This window comes from Marmota marmota, unplaced genomic scaffold (genome assembly GCF_001458135.2).
Source record: "Marmota marmota marmota unplaced genomic scaffold, marMar, whole genome shotgun sequence".
Taxonomy (NCBI): Eukaryota; Metazoa; Chordata; class Mammalia; order Rodentia; family Sciuridae; genus Marmota; species Marmota marmota.
In genome coordinates this window covers 5040888-5066928 of record NW_025999927.1, presented here as the reverse complement: position 1 = coordinate 5066928, position 26041 = coordinate 5040888, and the positions used below count along the sequence as shown (strand labels likewise).

Below are 26041 nucleotides of genomic sequence, written 5' to 3'. Positions count from 1 at the left end.
TCATAAAAGGAATTCTGCAAACATGGTGCTTCGCTACAGGTAAGGGAACATCTAATTCTCTGGTTTAAATCAGAAGGGGCCATCAAGTCCACAGAACACCGAGGCCACCGTTCCTTCCATCCTGCAGTTAGTTCCCCTGGCCTCTGTGTGCAGATTTTATGCGACTTTGTTCCAGGCAGAGCTGAGGAAGTAGCAGCCTCTCTCCCAGAAAGGCTTTCTTTGTGAAGCAGAGGCCAGAACAGGGCAGCCAGGCATTCCCAGTCATAAGTGACATTCAGATTTTAAGAATTGTGCTTTTCAGCTTCTAAAACTAAAAATGACAAAGGAAAATGTGCTTGGAATGAGTCATAAGCCAATGGACACCCTCCTCACAGTGTAATGTCCTCCGGCTTCAGTGGCTGGTCTGTACTCTGGCTTTCTAAGACTGGCCGCCCATGGTCCCTGACATCCACAGAAAATTGAGTTGGAAAATCTTTAGGAAAAATGTTTTGCACAGCCAGGAAAACCAAAACTCTGTGTGCTAAGCCACTGGTCCCACCAGCAGGGCTGGGCCATCCCTGGAGAGGCTCTAGGGCACCTGCTGCTCCCATGCCCACTGTGATCTCCCAGGCTGAGACAGAAGCCTCCCTCCTCCCACCTGGCTCACATGCCCAGCTTCCTTCCTCATCATTTACTTCTTTCTCTCCATGAGTAACAGGAAGGACAGGAGCCAGGATCCACCAGTGAGAAAATGACTAAAAATAAATTCAGGGACTCTAAAAATTGCCCAGGGGAACATGAATGCTGAGAAGGTATTACTGCTCTGTAGTAATAGTGGCGAGGGGTCTGCCTACTACCATTTAAAGCTGGAGGCAACTCTTAATTATCAATGATGCCTGTCTTCAATTGTAGGGACAGGATGTAAATAATAGTGGAGAGAAAGTGAGATGAACTAAAGGAAAATATGGAAAAGAAGATCAGTGCTAGTGGTCAGACATCTAGGTGACCCTGGTCCCTTGGATCTAACCATTTTCTTCCCATATATCTCCTTATCTCAGGTTTTGACACCCAACCTCCCAGTGCTAGAGAACCTAGTGAGTGTGCTGTCCCTTCCTTCTTCCAGTTCCCCTCCTTGCCAGCCTAGCCATCACAGAGAAGTCCCTATCACACCAGAATAAAACTAACAAGTTAGAGATGCCTGAATCAGGTTGACCATAATTACTTTCCCATTAGACAGACTGTTCATTCGTACTTACCAAAATCCTCCTAAAAGAAATGTTGTGCTCTGTGATTTGAGAAAATAATCTCTTCCCAAAACTATCCAAATAATATTTTAAACACAAGGAGAAAACAAAAAGAATACCCAGCCCATCTTTCTGCTTATACAGTCCATTAGGAGTCATGGGAAAAAAATGAGAATTCCAGCTCTTCAGTGGCTCTCGGGACTTTACAACTAGAATTCTTTTAAAAATGGAAATGGACAGGATACTGTTAGATTGATATTCAGAAATAACTAAAGACAATACTAATGACCCAATAAACAAATTAGAGTCTTCAACTAATTAAAAGGAAAACACATTGAACATCAGAGTTTGTTTTTATGTCCTGAAAGGGCATAAAACAAGAGGAAACAGGAAAAATACCTCTCACCAAGGAAAGAACCAGAAAACATACCCGAGGAAGCTTCTAGTCTTTCCAATCTGCTGATCAGCCAGTCGAGGGAGCCAGAAAATTGAGCACAGTTTTTACGATTTCCTCTAATTAGAGCCGCTGCAAAAGAAGATGATTTCACATTGATACAATTTTCCAGTTCAAAAATCAAGGTAAGCTAATGAGAATGCTCAAATGTTGGATGAAGAACCAAATATCTTCATGTATCAACTAAATCATATGCAAATACAAACACACAGAGAAAACTGACATGAAAAATTACTTGGTATTTATTAATGGGACTGAAACAACCTCTGCTCATTGGAAGGAAGGAATTCCAGAGAGCAGCTTCCCACACTGGGAGGTAACAATGAAGGGGATGGAAACAGGAGTCGACTCTCTTGGGTTCTGATACCTGCTGCTCTCAATTAGCCATGAGAGTCAAGTATTTCATCTCCCTAGAGCTCAGTCTCCTCTCCCATGTGATGAAGACGTTAGAGCAGTGTAGTTCTCCTGAACATGCAGCACAAAACACCAGGAGACATAACAGCAGGTATACAGAGGGATGTAACTGAACGTCACAGGGAGAAATGATGGGACAGTTATGGCTAGTTAAGTTTGGAAACCATGTGTCTTTTCCTACAGCTCTCCTTCCCACCTGGAGAGTCACAAGGCATTCTAAAGACTCAGATAACCTGAGGTCATCTATTCTAATTTTGCTTTATCTCGCCTTTTTTACGATCCTTTCACCAAAGAACACTCCTTGTATGAAATTGCTACATGACTTTTGTCTCTTTCAATCTATTTTCTTTTACTTAATCTAAAAATTTAAAGTAAAAATTCAATGGATTAAATTATTTCAAAGCAAGCCCAGTATTTTTTTAAAAAATGAATTCTGTCCTGGTCAGAAACAGCACAAGTGCTTACTAAGGGTTGGTGAGATTTTGAACAATACAATATTTAAAGAGAGGCCAGTAATTTTTAAGAGTAGCTCCATCTTATTTCACTATCTAACTTTTTATAAGAGAGATATATTAACAGGGAAGGGGTGCTAGGGATTGAACCCAGGGGTTCTTTACCACTGGCTACATCTCCAGTCCTTTATATTTTTTTATTTGTGAGACAGGGTCTGGGTAAGTTACTGAATCTGGCTTCAAATTTGCAATCCTCCTTTTTCAACCTCCCGAGTCACCAGGATTATAGGCACACACCACCGTGCCCGGCAAGATGTATTAATTTTAAAATCAAATAATACAATAAACCTACTTTTTCCAAAGCAGAGAGAAAACAATGGTATCCACATTCAGAGTGTATGGCAATCAGCATCAGATGTGTCAGAGTGCTCTGCTCATCTCCAAAGTACAATGACAACTTTAAAAGGTGTATCAAAATGTTATACACAGGCTCTCTTCTAAATGAGGAACAAGTTTGCCATGCCTTAAACTGCTCTTTGATCTCTGCCTAGTTGGCCTCGAACAGTAAGACCCTTCCTCCTCCTGGCATCACATTTTTCTTCCTTTACTTCAGAAACACTGATGCAAATGCATCAGGCCCTATGGCTGGCACAGCAAATTTGAACCTGAATATAAATCCTTTTCCATCTGATACTCTTACTGTACCTTTGCACAGGGCATGAAACTTAGAAGGTATGTTATTTCTCAGCATAAGTGCTGGCACAGTCTTCTATGGAATAAGAATGTAGAATTGTTAAATAACTATGTTACATGTTAAACATAATAAAAAACATTTTGAATGAAACTTTTAAGAAAATGCTAGCTTGCTGAAATAATTTAATTAATGTTGAATAACTAACTAAATCCCTAAACTTTCATTCAGTCAGAATGTGAAACACAGGCAATATTGGTAATTAATCAAAAATTATTGTTGCAAAAAAGTACTTTTTATTATGGATGGTCTCCAACTTAAAATGGTTCAGCTTACAGGTTTGTTTGTTTGTTTGTTTTTTGACTGTAAAATGGTGCAGAAGTAATACATGTTCAGTAGAAACCAACCTTCAAATTTTCAATTTTGATCACTTCCTGGGCTGCAGAGAGGGAATACTATGCTCTCTAGGGACAGGGATACTGAGCAATGGCAGAGAGCAGGGAATCCCAGTCAAACATGGGACCACCAGAATTCACAACTCTCTACAATGTGCTGTGTTGCCAGCATGTGTGTGCAGGTTTGGCTTCGGGGATCACGCCTATTCAACAAACTACACGAGGCATCCATGGGGCCCTTCCTCGACATTCCTCATCTTGGGCCCAAAGCAAAGGTGCTAGTCATCTATGGACTGAGATCTCTGAAACTGAGCCTGAAATAAGTGTTCCCTCCTTGAAGTTGATCTTCTCAAGTATTTTGGTCACAAGCAGCATAAAAGCTAATTAAACATTGCAGAAATGGTCACCTCTGCCATATTACAATAGCAGCCATCCATTCTGTTTGTTGCATACTTTGAATTGTGAGAAATGAGTATTCACAGAGAGTTCACCAGAGTCATTTCTCTGACATCTTTAGAAAATCATGCCTGCCTTCCATCATCCCACAGATTAATTTTGTGGACGTCAGGAAAGATGTATGAAAGAGGACCACAGAACACTTTCAAACTATGAGTATCTGTGTCCACAGCATCTGAGGTCTCCCAGATGGCAACTCATAAATCTACTTTTTTTCATTCTCCACCTAAAACACATATTAAATCTATCCATGTCAAATTCCAAAATTATTATAGATCATAGTTCTCACATCCTCCTCCTCTTCCCAGACTAAACACACACACTGAAGAAAAAAAGAAAAGCAAAAGAAGGTTCTGACTCATTTCACACACAAACCTAGAAGCAAATCTACCATCTACCTATTTGGAGGAATGGGGCTGGGGGAACTTCATGAATGTGGAGTTGATATTTGAACCACACCTTTTGGTAGCTGAATAAAGGGCAGTGAAATGCAAATAGATTATAGAATTTTCAATTATTGTGCAGAATCTGAGACTCTTCCAGCCAGACTGAGGTAGAAACACGCATCCCTGCATATGACTATGTGTCAAGCAATGACAATGAATTCAACAGAAGTGACTGGCAGCAAGTAGATGGTCCTGAAGTCTTCTGCATATCAAGATTCAACAGTTTTATTTGCTAATTTTTCTGGTTATAAAATCAATAGTCACTATAATAAAAACAGAAATCAAGAGAAATTAAAAAACAGTTTAAAAATAGTCTCTCATAATTCCACCTACCTGAAACACCTGTTGCATTAAAAATATTGTGTTGGGAGGCGGGGTGGGAGGGAGAAAGTCTCTTTATTTACACTGATAGAAAAGTGTTCTGTTTTTTAACTCAACTGGAATTAATATACAGCTTTTCTTTTACCATCATTTTTCTAGCATTTGTCAGATATGTTAACTGTTTTTTTAACAAAAGTAATGCATTTCAACAGATTAACAATAAATAACAGAACACACAGGAAATGAAAGTAGAAAATCAAATTCCTTCTCCCAAGAAGAAAACCACCTACCATCCTCCTGTGTGCTCTTTCAGAAATGTTCAGTGTGTAAACAGGAGGTGCCTATCTGTGTGTGTGTGTGTGTGTGCGTGCGCGCGCGGATATATATTTGGTACAGGGATTAAACACAGTGGCACTTAAAAACTAAGCCACATCACCATCCCTTTAAAATTTTTATTTTGAGACAGGATCTTGCTCAGAGCCTCACTAAGTTGCTGAGGCTGGCTTTGAACTTGCAATCCTATTTTTCTATCAGGTAATATTTCCTTTTCTTACAGATTTAATAAAAACAATATATTTTAAAAACAGACTTTGTCTTTTGTACAGGTTGCATATTTTTGCAAATTCTCATCTATTTTGATTCTATGATGATATTATCTTAAGAGTTGTAGATGCCATATAGTCAAATTCATCAGTCTTTGGTTACTTACTTATTCCCACGGTTATTCAGATAGACAGGCAACAGACAGTCGTGAGTAATAGGACCATGAGATTAAGGGAGTAGTTCTATAAACTGGACCTACTGTGCTGACCCCCACATGCTTTCTTTTACCAATCAATTTACCTGTAACCCTACCTGGCTTAAGTGAATAGGATGTATTATATTCATCAGCAAGAGAACTGTTATCTGCAGGAGAAATGCAAGCCCAAAATGCCTAGGGGAAGACCACAAGTTATCTGGGGGAAAATTTTTCGTGACCCTTTCATAGACCAGATCCTAGGACTCAGGGAAATTAGGCAAATTTCACTTAATCATAAAATGTGTAAAAACCAGTCAGCAAGGGCCAAGGTGAACTAGACTTGCCCTGAACCCTTGCTATGTGCAGTGGGGACTTGGAAATCTGATGCCATCCTGCTTTCAGTCAAAAGTCTAGAGGTGGGCCTGGGCAAGATTCTGGAAACTTCCCTGAGACCTACAGTAGAACTGGAGGGCTGGGAGAGGCATACCTCCCTTCTAAGAAGACCTACTCTCAAGTGCCCTCTTCCATCCCTTCTGATAAACTCACCCCACTACTCTGGGGTGGCACGTCTGCAGTCCTTCTGGTATAATGGCAACAACTGGTGAGAAAGGACCTTGTGGCTGCCTCAGCTCTGCTATGGGCACTGCAACACAACCACACAGCACTGTGGCTGGCTCTGTTAACTTTGCTACCAGTACCTCTCAAGCCACTATGAGCTCCAGAAGAAAAAGCACCTACCCTAGCTACCACTGTCCCTCAATACCTGAGTCAGGGCCCCTCCCATGGTGGAGGTTCAATTCATCTTTGAGAAATGGATGAAGATTCTATTATAATCGAAAGTTTGGGTCCCCCACCCCAAGATTCATATGCTGAAAGCCTACCCCCAGGTGATGGCCTTAGGAGGTGGGGGCTTTGAGAGGAGATTTAGGCCTTAAGAGCAGAGACTTCAGAAATGCAATTAAATGCCCTTGTAAACAGAGACCCTAGAGACACCCTCTCCCCTTCCACCACAGAATATGCTAGAGCCTTGAGCTTGGATTTCCCAGCCTCCAGGATAATGAGAATCAAACATCTGTGATTATAAGGCACCTATTTTATGGTCTTTTTTAAATAGAAACCCTAATAGAACAAAACATTCTATCAACACCAAGAGATTCATCAGATGCCAAGTCCATGTGCCGCCCCCAGCTTGTTAGCCTCTGTTATAAAAAGACGTCCCACCAGGAGACCACACAAGGAATTAAGATGCTTGAGAAAGCAGGTAGAGGGAAAAGGAAACTTTTTGAAGAATTTAAATAAACAAACACCTAGAATTACCTGGAAGAAACAGGTATGGAGTGGGCAATGAACAGAAACTCCTGAGAGTAGCAATATGCAAAAGTAAAGGTTAAATGTATTTGCATACTAGGGCATTTTCATTTGGGAGAAGTATACTTAGAATTGATTTCTTGTTCCATTAAAAAAATAGTTTAAAAGTAAAAAATATCCATGTTCCTGAAATCACTGTGTTCTTAGTGACATGTGACATACATGGTTATTATACCATTATTTTCCTTTAAGGAAAATTTCTGGGAATTCTAACTATGTCAATATGAAATAACAGCACCACCAAATCTTTTCTTAATCAAATGAGATGTAAACAGTTAAGGGAATAGTCACATATATTTAATAAATATTCAAATTTCTTTGATACAGAGTAACACCAGACATGCTGGAGGTGTGATTCTAAATTGGAATAAAGGACTGGGAGGACCCCTGGCAGAGAAGCCAGACAGTGGGCAATGGAGGAAGGACAAGATGAGGCTGGGCACAGGGCTGGGTGCTCTAGAGGCCAGGTTCAGAGGCAGGCAGGCAGCATTAGAGGCTGTGGACTTTCGGTAGGAAGAGCATGAGCCTCCTTGCAGTCTGAAATTAAGATTGAAGGGGAGGCGGCAGATGGCATCCAGAAATCTTGCAGGATCTAGACATCACTCAGGTCTCAAATACAGTATGACCTCCACATCCACTGGGGACAAAACCACAGGAACAAAAACCTCAGATCCTGAAGCCCCTTGTGTAAAAATGGTGTTGCTTTTTTTTACATTATCTATAAATGTCTTCCTGCAGAATTTAAATCATGGCTGAGTTACTTATAATGCCTAACACAATCAGAATGCCATATAAATAGTTGTTCTGCTGTATCATTTAGGGTACAGTACAGATGCCAAGCTTCTGAATAGTTTTAGTCCATGTCCATTTGAATTCACAGAGGCAGATCCCATGGCTGTGGTGAGCTGACTGTATTTAGAGTATCAGGTCATGTGTGTGAGATGGAAATGGTGTCTTCAGAGAACATGTGGGATTATAGAGTGTAAAAGTTTCAGACTGGAGATAACTATATAGAACGCTGTACTTCCTCTCACGGACCAACCACAATCATGATCCTATGTGTACAAGCTAATCCAAAACTTTCCTTATTGTATCCACTAATTCTAAGTGATTTTTTGAAAAAAACCTACTTGAAAAGCAATAACAAGAGAAATGAAAGCAGATTTTGGAGAAGAAAATGTTACTGTGTCAACAGGGAAATGTTAGTGACATAAGTATCCAAAGAAATTGGCATAATGGTTAGAAGAGCAAAGTAATGTGATATGCTAAGCATTTGACACCTTTACCAAATTTAAGCTACCCAATGACAAGGGAATTTGCTATCGCCATTTTACATTTTTCATTATAAATACAGGTGTCACTGGCTACCTGCCCAGCCCGTTTCCAAGTGCCTAACTTGAAGTCATGTAATCAGCACAACAACCCTAAAAAAAAAAAAAAAAAAAAGGTACTTTTACTTCCTCCACTTTTAAGATCAGAAAATGGGACACAAATCTGTCTCCATGCCTGAAGGTCACATCGGTGGCGGAGCTGGGCAGCTGGGGGCTTGAGTGCCATTTCAGGAATGGGTCCCTGGCCAGTCAAACCCAGTAAAACTCCCTCCCCTGCCAGAATGACTGGCTAATGAAATGAGAGCTGTGGTTTATCAGGGGTTTGGGAACTGGCATGTTCTCTCTCAAAAGACAGCTAGCTACTAGGAGCAGACTTCTTCTACTTCTCCTTCCCTATCAGAGGATACCTAGGGCACCAGGAACTAACAGAACCCTGCAGAGGCGATGAGAGGGAGCCAATAAGGCCCCTCTGTTGCTTAAGGCAGTTAGGATTTGGGGACTCAGTTACTCAGAACTGAACCACATCCCAAGACACCATCCCACCTGCAACTTGTCCTTCTCTTTCTATTTGACTTAGCCATTTTAAAATCACCTCTCTAGCCGTGGTCCCATGAAAGCAAATCACAAAACTAGTCATAGTGAGGAGCTGTGCTCACATCCCAGCCCCAGCACTTGCTACTTATACAGGCTCTACGATGATCACACTTAATCCCAAGTAACGCTGTGGAGGTTTGAGGCTGAAGTGTGGAGTTTGCCAGAATGGACTTTTCTATGACCACATGAAAATCATCATAATTCCTTCTGCTCAAGTTCATGGTTCATGGACACATGACCTGCTGAGGGGCCCAACAGAGAGTGCAGGGACTAGTTGAGAGGAAAAGATAAGATGTGTATTACCTCAGTTTACCCACTACCTTCTCTCCGCATATGACCCACTCTACCCTTAGACACAAAAGTGACAAAACCTCTTCATAAAGCACCTCCTTTGAGGAATTCATCTGGTGTCACAAAAGATTAAGTTACAATGTGCTGATAAAAAATAAAACAAAAACAAAAATACCCACTCCAGCCTGTCCCTCATTCAGAAATTCAGTGCTATAACTTCTGCACTTAAGAGAAAAACACACTTTCAGTATTTTGGCACCACAAAATCCTTATCCTAATGATGCTGTGGGTAAAATAATGAATCCAGATGGCTGTAAACCTTCAGTGTCCTCGATTTTGCTAGCACAAATCCAACCAAATGTTACCTCCTATGTCGAATAAGCACAAGAGTTTTATGTGCTAAATTGTATTGTGACTCTATGATGTTTAATGAAGTTCAGTTACACTACAAAGAATTTTCAAATATTTTGAGTGCTCCACATTCTTCATACTAAAAATGCCTTATTCTGTTCCATACTCCAGCACACCTTCCAATTCCACCAGAACCCACTGATTTCATTGATGCTCATTTGCCATATCCACTCCACGCCAGATGCTAAGTTAGATGAGAGTTGCAAAATCTAGAAAGGGGCTGTTCTTGCCTTTGAAACCAGGACCACACAACTAATTGAGAAACGTGATTGGTACAGACGAATGCTGTTATGGTTTGGATGTGAGATGTCCCACAAAAGCTTACTTGTGAGACAATGCAAGAAGGTTCAAAGGAGAAATGATTGGGTTGTGAGAGTCTTAACCCAACCAGTGATTTATTCCTCTGATAGGGATTAACTGAGTGGTAACTAAAGTGGTACGATGGGGCTGCAGGAGGTGAGAACTGGAATGTGGCTTTGGGTATATATTTGTATCTGGCTAGTGGAGTCTTTCTCTGCTTTCTGGTCACAATGTGAGCTGCTTCCCTCTACCGCACTCTCCTGTTATGATATTCAGCCTTGAGGAATGGAACCCGCCTTCAATGGATTAAGACCTCAGAAACTGTGAGCCCTCAAATAAACTTATCCTCCTCTGTAATTGTGCTGGTTGGGTCATTCAGTTACAGCAGAAAAAAAGTTGACTAAAACAAATGCCCTCTACCAAGACAGCCACTTACTCACTTGCAAACAGGATAAAATCTGAGGCCCCTCCCAGTTCTGCGTAAGAGATAAAAAACAGAAGCAATTGCAATAGTTCAGGCCCATAATAACAAAGGCCTGTGGGTCCAACGGTCCAACAGGAACGTGGCAGAAACCACCCCTGGCAGCACCTGATGTAGGTTGAACACACTTAGAAACTGAGAAAAGCAGATCATCAAGGGAAGGAGATTAGAGCAGATCCCTGACATAATGAGGCTGCAAGAAGAGGGAGGCTTGTGACACTAACTCTAAAACAAAAGGGAATTTTTTAATCCATATCCACATGGAGACCCCTTACCTCCACAAACCAGAGCATGGACAGCCTCTGCCTTTGCCCAAGTCAATCTGTTACTCCAGTTACTCTGCCCACTCAGATTTAGATAGTTAACATTATCAGTTACTGATAAATACTTAGTCCTGACCAGAAACATGTTATAAAACTGCTATAACTATTATGTGACCTTGTTAAACAGACTAACTCAGTTGCCCTGAGAACTCCAAGGTCCTTACCCAGCAACTCATACAGAGAGTTCAGGATGGATTTCCAGGACTCCCCAGCTTCTCGCCCAGCGACGTCGGCAAAGTGTGCGGCACTGCTATAGACGTGCAGTCGGTCGATGCACTCCAGCACAAGGCTGATCATTCCCTGGAGGGTAAAGAATCCCCATCAGAAACCATCTGCTTACAGAAAACGCTAAACCAACTTAAGAAAGAAGTCTGGCTCAAAGTGTATCTGTTAATCATGAAGAAAATTGAGATAGCTTATTTAAAGGACAGGAAGAAACACATTTGCACGGGAAATGAAATGTTCTTCAAATAATTCAAGTGATTTTAAATCCCAAGTGCCATTTTCAAATAGGAATGGAAGAATAGCATAAAAATACTCACTTCACAATTGCATTTGCACGGCTTAATCCTACACTAAATGACTCCTTCATAAATGGCAGGGTATTGTTAAGCAAGCATCAGAGCAGATCCTTATTCTTAGGCATTACTATAACTACTGAATTAAAGAAAGCTCCTGCAAAGATTTTTTAAAAATCATTATGAAGAGGTTAATCATTATGAAGGAGACTGGAGATGGCGGGCAGCTGCTTTTCCAGTCCCTCGGTGGCTTGGGGTTCAAGCATCAGGGCTGCTGCTTCCCAGTGATGTGGGTGAAAGGGGGAATTCCCTGAAATTGTAGCAGCACAGAGTGTTTGAGGACTCAGAAATTTGGATTCACTGACCAAAGAAAAAGAGAGAGTATGTAGGAGCCAGCTGGCTTGGGCAGCAGCAGGAGCAGAGCTGATCCACCAGAGAAGGGAGGGAAAGAAACACAATGGACAGCGAAACCTGTATATGAGAGAGGCAGCCTGAACCTAAATGATCCAGAGGCTGCACCCTGAACCTATGTTTGACAAGTGCTCTGGCCACAGAGAGCTGAGGTGGAGCCATCTCACCCAGCTGCTGCTGCAGAATCAGGAGGTCACAGCCAATACTGCATCAAAGTCCCAGCAGGCTCCTGCCATGGGGCCCAGGGTGTACCTAGCAGAACATTATTAAAACATGCATAGAGAAGACTGTACCCAGGGGGATTCAAGTTGGAAATGCAGAAGGGAGCCCAACATGGCTTCTCCTTCTAGTCTGGTGGCTCACATGACCAGCAGAGGTGGGTCAGGAATCTGAAACAGGTGTAGACACACTCCAGGAATAAGCTGGGAAGGCTGTGTTGGTGGGCAGCAGAGGGGATGGAGGATTGGCTCCCCTGCTCCGCCTTCTGGACCCCCCCCCCCAAGTAGAATCCCTGGGAGGATCCTGAGATCCAGACTCCAGCAGGGGTCAGCAACTGCCAGGTCCTAGGGTGTGTGGGCCCAGTCTCCCCAGGCAGACACCACCCAGCAAGTCCTGAGGCCTGATTAGACCTAAGCCCACCCACAGAATTCCCTTCAGAAAACTCTGCAGCAGGCCCACCGGGGAGTGCAGGGAGATGGTCTGTGCAGTCAGAACTCCAAAGGACAGACCTCCCTCTCCATCCTACCTACACTGGTGAGAAGGGAGGCTGAGAGTATCTCCACCAGCCTCAATCCTAGGCCACTCTAGCTGGCAGCTCCACAAGCAATGCAAGAGAAGAAAGGGGTAATTCTAAGGAGTACAGAGCCCACGGAGAAATGGAAAGAACCCTCCTAAGGCATAGGCATTAATAATCCATCTTTCCTGGACAGTTTTGACTACCATAGTAGAGACAATTCTTTCATTTTTTAATAAGCATCTTGTTTCCTTCTTTTTTTCTTGGTGTTCCTGCTGTGCTGATCAATTCTTAGCGCATACATACATACATATACACACACACTTCTTTTTTTATCATCTTTAGCATTCTTAATGCAGTTACTTTTCCTTGCCTTATTATTTGAGAGTTATAACACTTTGTTTTGTTGTTTCTTACTCTTTCTCTTCTTCCTTCTCCCACTAACAGCTAAATCCCCTTGTTCTCTTTATTACCATTTTGTTTTTGCTATTTTTCCTCCTCCATCTTTTTTTTTTCTTTTTTTGGGTACTGGGGATTAAACACAGGGGCACCCAACCACTGAGCCCTGCCAGATTTTGAATTTTACTTAGAGACAGAGTCTCCCCAAGTTGCTTAGCACCTCACCATTGCTGAAGATGGCTTAGAATTTGCAATCCTGCTGTCTCAGCTTCCAGAGCCTCTGGGATTATAGGCTTGTAGTACTTCATCCAATTTCTCCTCCATCTTGATAATCTTCACTTGCTACATCTCTTCTGCATTCTCTTGGTTCACATTTTTGAAAATTCTAAGTTTTTTTTTTTACCTTCTTATTACATTTTCTGTTCTCCTAATGAACTGTATTTTCACCGTCTTTTAAAACTATTTGGTCCATATAACTGCTGCTCCACCATTCATGCTGTTGTAGTTATTAACTATATGGATGATTTCATTAACATCTGCTGCTTATTATAATGACAGTTCTTGTTCACAGTTATTTATTGTTTTTGCTGCTGGCAAGCGCTGACCCCATCATTCCTGAGTTTGGGTGACTAGTGTTGTAGATGTCATAGTAGACACTGGGTATTTATTTTAATGCTGTATAATAGTTTTGCTTCGTTTTTGTTTTTTGGTTTTTACCTTTTCTGTAAAGTGCTGGGAATCTATAAGGAAACTACAAGTTTACAGGGAATAAACTCTGCTACTGACCTAAACCCAACCAAGAGACAGCGCACCTTAATCTACACCCAAATTAACTATACTCAAACTTCAGCAACACTTTATTCCAAATAATAGAAAAGTCAAAACCCTCAAATGAATGATTAGATTCAAGTAGGATGAGTTGGCGGGACTCCTCACTTCCCACTCATGAACATTCACTTTTACAGCAAAAACAAAGAAAAGACACTTTGAAAAGAGAAGGTCATCCCCTAAAAAGACCCACACTATTATCATAGGGGAAGAGAAATCAATTCTAAAACATACATAAAATTCAACCCAGGAATACATGAAAAATGAATAAACAAAGTAACACATTATCTTCTCAAGTTCATAATTCACCAGCAAATATCAATGATATTGAAATGGATGAAATATCATAAAGAATTCAAAAGAATGGTTATAAAAATGATCAGTGAACTCCAAAAAAACACAAATAAGAACCAAAAAATTAGGAAGTTAATAAAGTGATAAATTCTATAAGGAGCTACACATTTTTAAAAAAGAACCAAATAGAAATCTTGGAAATGAAAGAAACAATAAATCAAATAAAACGTTCATTTATCTCCCTGTTAGAGTAGACCATGCTGAAGACAGAATCTCAGAGCTCGAAGACAAAGTGCCAGCCTTAAACATTCAGACAGTATTATAGGAAGGAAAATAAGTAACCATGATAGGGATATAGAAGAACTCTGGAACATTAAGAGACCAAATTTGAGAATCATCAGAATTAAAGTGGGTTATGAGATATAGCGAATGGCATGGATAACCATTAAATAATAACAGAAAAATTTCCAACCTTGACAATGAGATGGATATCCAAATACAGAACCCCAAACAGTCAAGATCAAACAACTAAAAATTTTCTCCATAATGCATTGTAATTAAAATACCTAAAATAAAGAGAAAGAATAGAATTTTAGAAGCCTCAAGAGAAAAATGTCAGGTGACATTTAGAGGCAAGCCAATTAGAATTATTTCTGATTTCTCAGCATAAACTCAAAAATTCAGGAATGCTTAGAATGATGTGTCCCATGCTCTGAAAGAAAAAAACTGTCAAACAAGATTGCTATATCCAGAAAACCATCCCTCAAAATCAAAAAAGAAATAAAGACCTTCTAAGATAAGCAAAAACTAAAAGTATTCATGACCACTAGGCCAGCACTGCAGAAAATACTTACAGAAATATTCCATGCAGCAGGAATAAAAAACTAACTCTAGAGCTCACAAATGAACAAATCTCATTGGAAGAGTAGTTAAGCAAATGAGAAATAGGACAAAATTAAGCATAAGAAATAAATCAAAATGGCAAGAATTAATAAACATCTCTCTGTAATAATATTGAATGTAAATGGTCTCAACTCTCCAATAAAAGATATAGGCTGGTAGAATGGATTATAAAACAAGACATAACTATATGCTATTTGCAAGACACATCCCTTACAGGCAAAGACAGCCACAGACTGAAAGTGAAAGGATGGAATACCATGTGAAGAGAGTCTGAACACCAGCAGAACTAGCCATTTTCATATCCAATAAAACAGAATTCAAGTGAAAATTAATTGGAAAGTATCAGGAAGGTCATTTCACACTGATAAAGGAACCAAACAGAAATCTTGGAAATGAAAGACACATTGGAGAAAAGGCAGCCTTTAAAACAAATGCTTCTGGGAAAGCTGGTCATCCACACATAGAAAAATGAGACTAGATGCTTCTCTCTCACCCTGCATAAAAGTCAACTCAAAATGCATCAAAGACCTCAGAATTGAACCAGAAATTGCGGAACTCCTGGAAGAAAATGTAGCATCAACACTCCAACATATAAGAAGAGGCAAAGATTTTCTCAACAGGGCCTCTAAAGCTCAGGAAATACATTAATAAATTATATGGCATCAAATTAAAGATTCTGCAAAGCAAAGGAAAATTAAGACTAGGAAAAGAAAGCCTACTGAATCAAAGATCTTTGCCACCTGTTCCTTAGACAGGGGATTAATACTTAGAATATATTAAGAATTCAAAAAACTTATAAAAACAAATCAATAAACATAAAAAATTATTAAACATAAAAAAGAACTAAGTTTTCTGAAAAAAAGAAAAAGGGTCAACAAATATATGAAAAAATGCTCAGCATCATTAACAATTTGGGACACGCAAATCAAAACTACACTGATATTTAATCGCACTCCAGTTAGAATAGCAGTCATCAAAAATACAAACAATAATAAATGCTGGAGAGGTTGTGGAGAAAAATAAACATGTTGACATTGTTGGCGGGATTGTAAATTAGTATAACACTATGGAAATCAGTATAGAGATTTGTCAAAAGACTGGGAACACAATTACCTATGACCCGCTATACCACTACTGGTATTTACCCTAAAAATTCAAAGTCGGCACACTATAGGCAAACCCATGTTTATAGCAGCACAAATCATAATAGCCAATCAGGCAACCAGACTAGGTGTTCATTAATGGATGAACAGATTAAGAGAATGTGAAACAAAGAAACACACACACACACACAGACACACACACACAATGTAGTTTTATTTATCCGTAAAGAAAAATGAAAGTATATCATTAGCAGAAAAATGGATGAAACTTGAGAAAATTATGTTATGTGAAATAAGTCAAATTCATAAAGCCAAGATTAGTATGTTTTCTCTCACATGTGAGCAAAAGAGGAAAAAGGAAAAGAAAGGTGGAGGTGATCTCATTAATATCAAAGGGAGATGGATAGAGTAGAAGATACAAACCAAGGCAGGGAAGAGGGGAGGGAAAAGGGAATACTGGGGAGTGATACTGGCCAATTTATGTTATTTTATCTTGTGCATGTGTGAATATGTAACAAATACCACCATTAAGTAAAACTATAATGCACCAATAAAAAGATAAAATAGACCATAAAAATTTTATTATGCAATTCCGTAAGAAGCAATCTAAATTTAAAAATATGCTTTTATTATTATTCCTAGATCAAGGTTTTCAAAATGAGGTGAAGCACATGAAAGGAAAAGCTATAAACAAATGACTAATTAAATGAGCTTGATTTCATGCAGACAGTTTAAGAGGTGGCACAGACCTAAAAACATTTCTAGGTCCTATCCAGACTGTCTCATATGAGAAACTGAAGAAGGAAAACAAAAGTCACCAAATCCTAGGTGAGGTCAATAATATTTAAATCAACATTTAAAATTTAGGTTCAATTCTTTCAGAGAGTGAATAAACAGTGCAATAACTTGGCATATATAAAGTTAAAAGCTGCAATACATTACTCCACAGAGGTGGGAGTGATCTCATTAGTTTGTGTTGACTTATTTTTTTTTTTTTTTGCTTTCATACTAAAGTGGTCTCTGTTACATTATTTCTTTCTTACATATAGTAGGAAAAAAAAATCTCAAAACCTCATGTCACTTTCAAATGTCAGAAAACTGCTTTATAACTCAAAAACAGCTTTAGGGATTATGGGTACTCAGCAATGTCCTCTAATCTTTTTTCTTAGATACTTTTGCAAACATATATTTTGTCATAGAAAAAAGGACTGTTCCTCATCCGGGAACACAGAGAACAACCTCCAGCATTGCTGACCTCCAGGTGTTCCTGTCAACCCTGATAGCCTCCCCGGAAGCTCTGAAATGTGAGGTACCAGCTTGACACAACATCGGGACATTCGCCCTCTCACTCACTTGGTCCTGTTATTCTGTTTATAAAGTATGGTTCACCAACTCTTTAGCAGTGGAAGTTCGGTGAAATAAAATCAGACATAGAAATTTAATTTATGCCTTTCAAAACAAAAAAGTTTGGGGTGCCTGTTCCCACGGGGAGCCCAGAACTCAGCTTCCTCCTGGGGGTGTAGGCAATCTCAGTGCAGGTTCCCTCTGCACACAGAGCTCTTGTGGTCCTGATGCATCACTTGCAAGAAGCCCCCAGGCCCCTGCAGAGGCCCTTGATGCTTTCCAATGCCTTCGTTTTGATTAAGGTTCTGTATTTATGTAACCAACTTGAAGCAAACCACAGTGCTCACAAGTGGCCAGTTGAGGCCTGAGATAATGGTACATGTCCCTTCCCAGGGGAGTGGCAAGTTTCATCCTGTAAAATTAACACTCACTGACAGAGAAATAAAAGTAATGACCATGCACCTCCCAGGCGTGCTTCCCTGTGCATTAGCATACCTGCTGCCCTCCACCTCAAAGTGGAAAAATACAGAATTCAAGAAGAATTTTCCCCACCAAGAAGTTGTCTTCCCAAGAAAACAAAGAAGAAGAAATGGGCAGACTCACCTCTTCCTGGAAGAGGTTCTGCCGATTCTTCAGGGCACGCAGCCTGTTCTGCTTGTCCTCGTGCTCCAAGTGCTCATCGGGCGGGTGGAAGTAGCCAATGAGGTCCTGCAGACTCAGGCTCACAGACTCGATGGGTAGGTCAACCGCAGGAGCCTTCGCTTTCTTGCTGAGAGCATCCAGGCCTCTGAAATCACAGAAAACATCTGTCTGTCGCTGACCTCGGATTTTAAGTTACTGTCTTTTGACAGATAAATTCACAGAGTTACTCACTCCCTCCACTACTGTGAAAAGCATATGGAAGAAAGGGCCTCCTGTTCCTCCAGCAGCAGGATAAACACATCCATTAGCAACCCCGCCTGAAGCCTCTCACCTAAAGGCACAGGGCCAAAGCTGACAGAACTAATGGTCAAAATATTTAGAAACCAACAGACTTCACTTTAAAGCACTATGTACTTTAAGGCTTGAAGCCGCATCTTCCAGATTCATAATCCTGACATTTGCTTGTTGTTTATTTTTGAAGAAGAATTCTTTGAATTCTTTGAATTCTTTCAAGTACTGTGATCACTGACACCAGTTTCTATACTGTTTAATTCTTAGCAGTTAAAAAAAAATATATTCTATTGATGTCAATTCAAAAAATCTGCATATTGACTGGTAAATTACATATTAAAATGCTTTTCTATTATCCAAAAGGAATGCTTTTAAATGCTTTCAAATCTGAAGATTAAATTAAGAAAGAAGACTAAGATGTATTTTTATAATCTTTGAAGCAAAACACTAGTGATAGGAATGTGATAATTTGTTGAGTTTACTGAGATTCTCAGTTTTAAAGCTCACAGCTTTGAATGTGTCTGGAAAGCATGTTAAAACATGATGCTTTTAAATCAAAATTATTCCAAGGTAAAATGTTTATTTAAACACACACACACACACACACACACACAAAAAGATACCATGAAAAAAATAGGAGATTAGCACTGCTCTAGTTGATACAGTAAGACTCATTAGTCATAACAAAATGCAGTGTGCAAAAATACTCAGTCTTGCTCTCTGCATCAACAAAATTGTCTGTCAATACATTCCTGCAAAGAAATATTTGTGATTGAATTTTTCTGATGACATCAAAACATATTTTATAAATAATAAAAGGCTTATTAGTAAGAATTAGCTTTGAACTTTATAATGCTCAAAACATGTAAAATGTATCATCATTTACATGAAGATAAGTTATCATTTTGCAATACTGAACTTCCCCCTTTATCAGTAAAAATAATAAAACTGCAACTATTCTAAAGTTTTTGAGTGAAATCCCATATTAATTTTGTCAACAGAATTTATCTACTCCCCAGTTTCATCATTTTCATAGATTTTTCTACTTATTACAAGAAGTACCATATAGAATAATCCAATTAATATAATACAAACAACAGATACAATATTAACATGACACTTACCCCCTCTCTTAAGTCTCTAAGCCTTACTCCATCTGATGAAGTTTAAGGTTTAAATGAGGCAGAGAGATGAAATAAACACTAGGGATACTCTGAGGCTGCATGCTATGCACATTCTTCAATCATACAGATGCCTTCCCAACACACACACACACACACACACACACACACAGTGGGATGGTTTATAAAAGAAGCAGATAATCATTAAACGAATAGTAATATAATATTGGGCAGGAAAGACCTTACATTGGAAAGTCAAAAATGGTTAATTCAGATACTATGAGAAAAGACTTTAAAACTCTTTCCCACAGTAATACATTGTAGGAAGTATTTGCAAGTTATATAATACAAGAAATAACCTCATAGAAACATTAATAACAGAATCAACAAAAGGAGAAATGTAATCAATAAACATAAAATATATCCATTCCCAAAATTTACAAGAGCAAATTTTAAAAAACAAGATACGTGTACAAATTTGTAAGAATGTATACCTTGCTAACATCTTCTTTATATTGATTTATCTGTATATATAAAATCTGCATATTTTAAGAAAATTTTCCTCTAATCAAATATGCAAATTTAAAGAGAGATATGATATCCATCCTGTACAGGTCACATGGTGTACTGATATATTGTTAGCAGAAAACACTTTGGCCACGTTTGATTGAGTGTGTGGATATGGATCTGTTTCAATCATTAGGTGGAAAAATCAGTTATTACAAGGATCACTATTTTTTAATGTAGTTTGAAACCCATCCAGCACCTAGGCTTCATTATTCCCTCTGTAAAAGGGAATTAAGTCAGTCTAGTACAAACACAAGTTGCAGAGTAATCCCGACCTGTAGCTCTCAATTACAAATTACATGCACAACTTCTAAAAACACGTCCTTTATCCTTCATTGAAAAAAGAAACATATGATTGTCTAGAGCATTTTGTATTTTGTTCTGCTGACCTCCCTCATTGTATATTTACATTTTGGAATTGTGTACTTATAAACCCAGAAAGAAAATGAAAACAAAACATCAAACCACCATGACAACAAAAGCAAAAGCACCTTATAAATCTATTGAAAAGGAAGACAGTGCTCCGGATGACTCGGGCTGTGCGTGATTCTTCATGCTGAGATCTGGACAAGTTTAAGCCATCGTCCATGTGGCCTTCATGGTGCATAATAGCCTGTAAGAAAGCAGGAGTGATGCCTTATTCCCAATGTCTCCTTCCCACGCCAGCATGAAGATGATGTGCTCTGAAATTGCTGAGCAGAAACAGCAAACAGAATCATGAGGTAGGTGGAGGCATCCAGATGCCGTCATGTTCCGATTAAATAACACACACAGGTCCCTGTACACACTAGCCTTCAATATATTCATTCAGTTATCGTTTTACAGAATGAGTCAATAAATATTGAGTTGAATGAAACAAGAGGGCATTTCCACAAATGATCTCTGGCCTCAGCAAACTGAACAAGAGGCAAAGGGGAGATTACACACTGCATCCCACTCCTGCAGCGTCACTGGTTGCACAGGAGCTCCCAAGAGACTGACCAAGCCCTGAGCAATGCTTCCCAAGCCTCGAAGTTCAAAACCGAGTATTTTTATTAGCTTCTCTGTTAGGCTCTCTGTTTTTAACTTTCTATGAACAGATAACATTAGGAGAGGTAAGTGCAAAAATCCTAAGTGAACAGCTCAGTTAATTTTACGGAGTGAGCCCTCATGTGTAACCAACGTCCAATCAGGAAGAAAAACACCAGCCAGAGCAATTTGAAGGCCCGCTCCATACTCCAAGATCCCTCCTGCCCCATCTTTGCAGTGCCCACCACCTTCTAGACTCCACAGCTCAGCTCAGTTGTACCTGTGTGTGAGCAGAACCACACAGCATGTGTTCCTAAAAGGGAGCCCCACTTCAGGAGACACTTCCAGCAAAGTAGCACATGAACTGAAATTAGTGTTACAACTAAAATTACTAAGAAGCAAGTAAAGAGGAATTCCCAACACCAAACTCAATGAGATAAAGGTGATTTGCAGTCAAAGGCAAGATTATGGCCAGGCTGAATGGTGCACACCTGTAATCCCAGCTATCCAGGAGCCTGAGGCAGGAAAATGGCAAGTTGGAGACCAGCTTCAGCAACTCAGTGAGACTCTGTCTCAAAATGAAAAGGAAAAAGAACTAGGGATGGGCTCAGGGGTAGGGCATTTGCCTAGTATGTGCCAGGTGTCGGATTTGATCCCCGGCATAACAAAGACACACAAAAAACACACAATACACACACAGACAAGATTATACCCTTCCATGCCTTCATTAAAAAGGAATTACTAAAATAATAGAGCTCATTACTCATTCTAAGACTTTAATAAAAACAAAACCAAATAAAGTGAAAAAGTGGAATTAATGAAGATAAAAAGGGGAATTAATGATCTAGAAATAAAGCACTAGAAAGGATGAATAAACACAAAATTTGATTCTTTGAGAAGACAAATAAACCTCTCACTAACCAAACTAAAAATAAAATAGAAAGCAAAACCAAAGAAGACGGGAAATTAATTACAATTATAAAATACTGTGTGCAATTCTACAGCAGGGAAAAAAAGATGACGACGACTGGGTATTCCAGAGGAAAAGGATGGATTCATGGCAAATGGAGCAGGCCTTTAAATTGCTCTGGTGTTTTTCTTCCTAATTGGACGTTGGTTACACATGAGGGCTCACTCCATAAAATTAACTGAGCTGTTTGTTCACTTAGGATTTTTGCACTTACCTCTCGTAATGTTATTTGTTCATAGAAAGTTGAAGAATAATCAATGTAGCCAGGCAGGGGCACAGGCACCTGTGGTCCCAATTACCCAGGAGGCTGAGGCAGTGGGATGACTTGGGCCAAGGAGTCAAGAGCAACCAGGGCAACATAACATGACTTCCTCTCAAAAAGGAGGACGACAAAAAGAAAAATCAAAAGGATTCTCTCCAACTAAAGTAGAAAGTTAGACAAATGTCTGTAGAAAAAACTTAGATGATTTGTTTCAATTTTTGAAAGATCTTAGGACTCCATGGTTTCACAGGTGAGTTCTGATAAACCTTCAAAGAACAGACACTTCTGATGGTAGACCTATGTAGACACAGGGTTGGCTAACTACAGCTCACCCATGTGAGAGACAGAGAGAGTGTGAGTGTTAGAGTGTGAGTGTTTGAGTGTGTGTGGCAGAAGGGGTTTTTTGGGTAGAAGGGATTGAACCCAAGGGCGCTTAACCACTGAGGTACATCCCCCAGCCCTTTCTATTTTTTGAGATAGTGATGTCCTAAGCAACTTAGTGAGACTCTAAATTGCTGAAGCTACGTTTAAACTTGTGATCTTCTTGCCTCAGCCTCCAGAGCCACTGGAATTACAGGCATATACCACTGTGCCCACCTCAGCATCTGTTTTGATGAAGCCATTTTTACATTTTTAATAGGTGAAAAAAGACGAAAGAAGAATGACACTTCATAACATATGAAAATGGTATGAAATGCCAATGTAATTATCCATAAATAAGTTAACTTTCCTTATGAATATATATATTCAACAATTCTGAATAAAATAAATACATACAAATCTAGTAGGATTTCAAAATAATAACACTAGTCAAGTACAGCTTATTCTATGTAGGAATTTTTCAAAAATTGGATGTCTGTGACTTATTCATCAATGAACTAAAGAACACTAAAATGTGATTTAAAAAAAATTAAGTTGTTGATAGACATTTTATTTATTTATTTATATGTGATGCTGAGAATCGAACCCAGTGCCTCACACATGCCAGGCAAGTGCGCTACCGCTGAGCCACAGCCCTAGCCCTAAAATGTGATTTTTATCTCCTTTGATAAAATTCAGCAATAATTGCTATTTTTTTAAAAAGCTAAATAAAATCAGAACAGCAAGAGACTTTTTAAAAGCTAAGTAAAATCAGAATACAAGAGACTACTTAAATATAAAAATAATGTCAGTTGTCCTAAGGATGCAAAACCTGTGACTTCTGTGAAACAGGAGTAAATAGATTGTGCTGGCCAAAGAGGCAGGGGCAATTTGGGAGGGAACGCTGGGCAACTCTCCTGGGAAACCATCAGGGAAATGGAAATGTTCCACATGAAGGTGTGTGGCAGGTAGCACCAGTGCAACCATCTGTCAAAATGCTACAGCTAAGTTTTGATGAGCAACATACAGAAAGTTTACCCCTACTAGCTGAAAACGAGGAACAGTCACAAGCTACTATGAAGTGGCAGAAGCCTGGAAGTGCCACAGAAACAACGACAGCATTGTTGATGGTGAACAATGGATCATGCACGATGCTACTTCTCTGCTTGTTACACTCTTTGCCTTGTATTTAAATTTTCCAAAAGTCCTACACCACCCAGGTTCAACAGTAGGACCTAAGAAATGCTTCATATACACTGAATCCCTACAAACAGGTACATTAGTTATGAGGCTAGATCAAAGAACTCAAAAACAAGTGATCATCTCAAGGGAACTGGATGAGGACCTACACCCCAAACCCTGAGGGAAGTTCCCCAGGACACACCGAGCCAGACCCAGCAACGCAGCTTCAGACTCCCTCCCTTCAGTACGATCACAGCAACAGCAAGTGACCTATTAGTGTGTATATAGATGGTGATTCATAAATCTACTGAAAGTAAAAATGCCCGCCTCACTGAATCCTTTCTTTCCAAGGTCTCACATTTCTAGAAATGACATGTCTTGTTATTTGGTTGTACGCAACATGCTCCATGTCAAATATAAAAACGTGAGCAGTCTACTACCACAAATTCCGCTGGGACTCCCAGATGAGGACACCCCTGTAGCCTAGGAAATGCAATAGCAAAAGGAGAGCCTATAAAATTTAATAAGTTATATACAAACATTATGAGAACAGAGAGGAGGGTGTAGGGGATCTGTGAGACAGGGAGAACTTCCAAAATGATCTTCACGGTTAACCCCGAGAACGGACAGGAGTTGGGCAGACATAAGTTTCAAAGTACTCCCAACAGCAAAGGGACAGATATGTAAAAGCCTTGGATTTTTGAGGGACTGCAAGGAGTGCTTTTGTCAGGAACAGTCTGGGAAAACTGAGTACCACATCTAGAAATTGGCTAAAGAACAGGAAAATGGGAGCAGCCAAAAAAGTGACTCACGTACCAAGGAGAGGTCAGTGACATATTCAATAGCAGCATGGACAGAGAGTAAAGGGAATTAGGAAAACCACACTGGAATCCAGAATTCAGTGCATATATTCACTAAATATTTAAAATGCATGAATTCTATAACCCTGTATCATTGGTGAGACAGAAAGTAGTTGACCTAAGAAAACCAGACTCTACTGTGATAGGATTTTTTAGGGTTACATAGGCTAAAAACTTACAATTTATTACTAGTTCACTTTCTCCACTGTTTGCTCCCATTTTTAAAAATGTGCAGATGGGGTTGCGTGCATTGGCAAGCAGCTTGATGTAGAGCCTCACTTGGCTGTGACAGTAAAGCATATGGTGGGACCTGACCTTCAGTATGTAAAGTAATGAACTTTAGCAGGTGGCTGAAAGGGCTCGCTGCCTCTTTTGGTCTTGTGTTTGTGTTTCCTGTTCACAGTACAATGATAACTGTTTTCATGCAGTCCTACCTTACGTTGTATGGACCCCATTCTCACGGATTTCACATCCACTGACTGGTAGGTAAGCCACAGGCCCGTGTCCACGTGTTGTATGTAGCATACTGAGTCACCGTATTTTATCTCAGATGTTCCCATGCCATCAACCTCTTTCCTCACCCCCACGTCAAGCTTTTCCTGAGAAGAGACAGAAGAAGTGATCAGCACACATTTAGAGAATACTGCTCTGTATCCACAGGACTTTGCCTTATTGTAAATGCTCCTTGAAGAATCCAGCCTCTGAAGTCCCTGAAAAAACAGCAGTCAAATATTCTTGCAGTTCAAGCTCTATTAAAAATCAGAGTGGGAAACTACAAAAATTAATAACATGTTCTTAAATTGTTCACAATGGCAGAAAATTATTTTGGCTATAACATGAAACTTTATTTTGTTTAACAGTAAATATCAAGGCAGAGATCTTAAAATGAGCAACTGAGGCTAATGTTCTTCCTAGGTTTACCCCCACACACATTATTGGTGGCTAACAGCATAGGTTAAGGGTTGGGAAAATTGAGTTTTGTGTCCAATCTCTGTCACTTATTACCTCTGGGACTTAATAAGTTAGCTAGAATTTTTAAACCTGTTTTCTTCTCTATAAATAGAATTAAAGTAACTTGCTTAAGGATCAAAACAAAACAAATGAGATAACATATAAAATTTTTAGCATAAAATAAGCACTTTAATAATCCTTTGACACAATAGCTAAGCTATGGAACCAACCTAGGTGCTCTTCAACAGATGGATAAAGAAAATGTGGTACATATACACAATGATATTACTCAGCCATAAAGAAAAAATGAGATTATGACATTTGCTGGTAATTGGATGGAACTAGAGACTATCGTGCTAAGTGAAATAAGCCAATCCCAAAAAAAATCAAAGGCCAAATGTTCTCTCTGATATGTGGATGCTGACTCACAATAGGTAGGGGGGCACAGGGAGGAGTGGAGGTTCACTGGATTGGACAGGGTAGAATGGGGGGAATGGGGTAATGGGATTAGTAAAGACAGTAGAATAAATCAGACATAACTTGCCCATGTTCATATATGAATACACGACCAGTGAAACTCCACATCGTGTACAACCTAAAAATG

At 39.6% G+C, this 26041-nt stretch overlaps 1 protein-coding gene across 1 annotated transcript in view; it reads right to left on the bottom strand.

The window, feature by feature from the left end:
* The window catches only part of Ryr2 (ryanodine receptor 2), a 437587-nt gene that overhangs the window by 280652 nt on the left and 130894 nt on the right, over positions 1-26041 (bottom strand). The window contains exons 14-18 of the mRNA XM_048800411.1: positions 24921-25085; positions 20336-20457; positions 17827-18010; positions 10855-10990; positions 1654-1749 (exon numbers count right to left, since the gene is read on the bottom strand). Of these exons, the coding sequence (XP_048656368.1) occupies positions 1654-1749; positions 10855-10990; positions 17827-18010; positions 20336-20457; positions 24921-25085 (703 nt within the window). The remainder of the gene's footprint in view (positions 1-1653; positions 1750-10854; positions 10991-17826; positions 18011-20335; positions 20458-24920; positions 25086-26041) is intronic.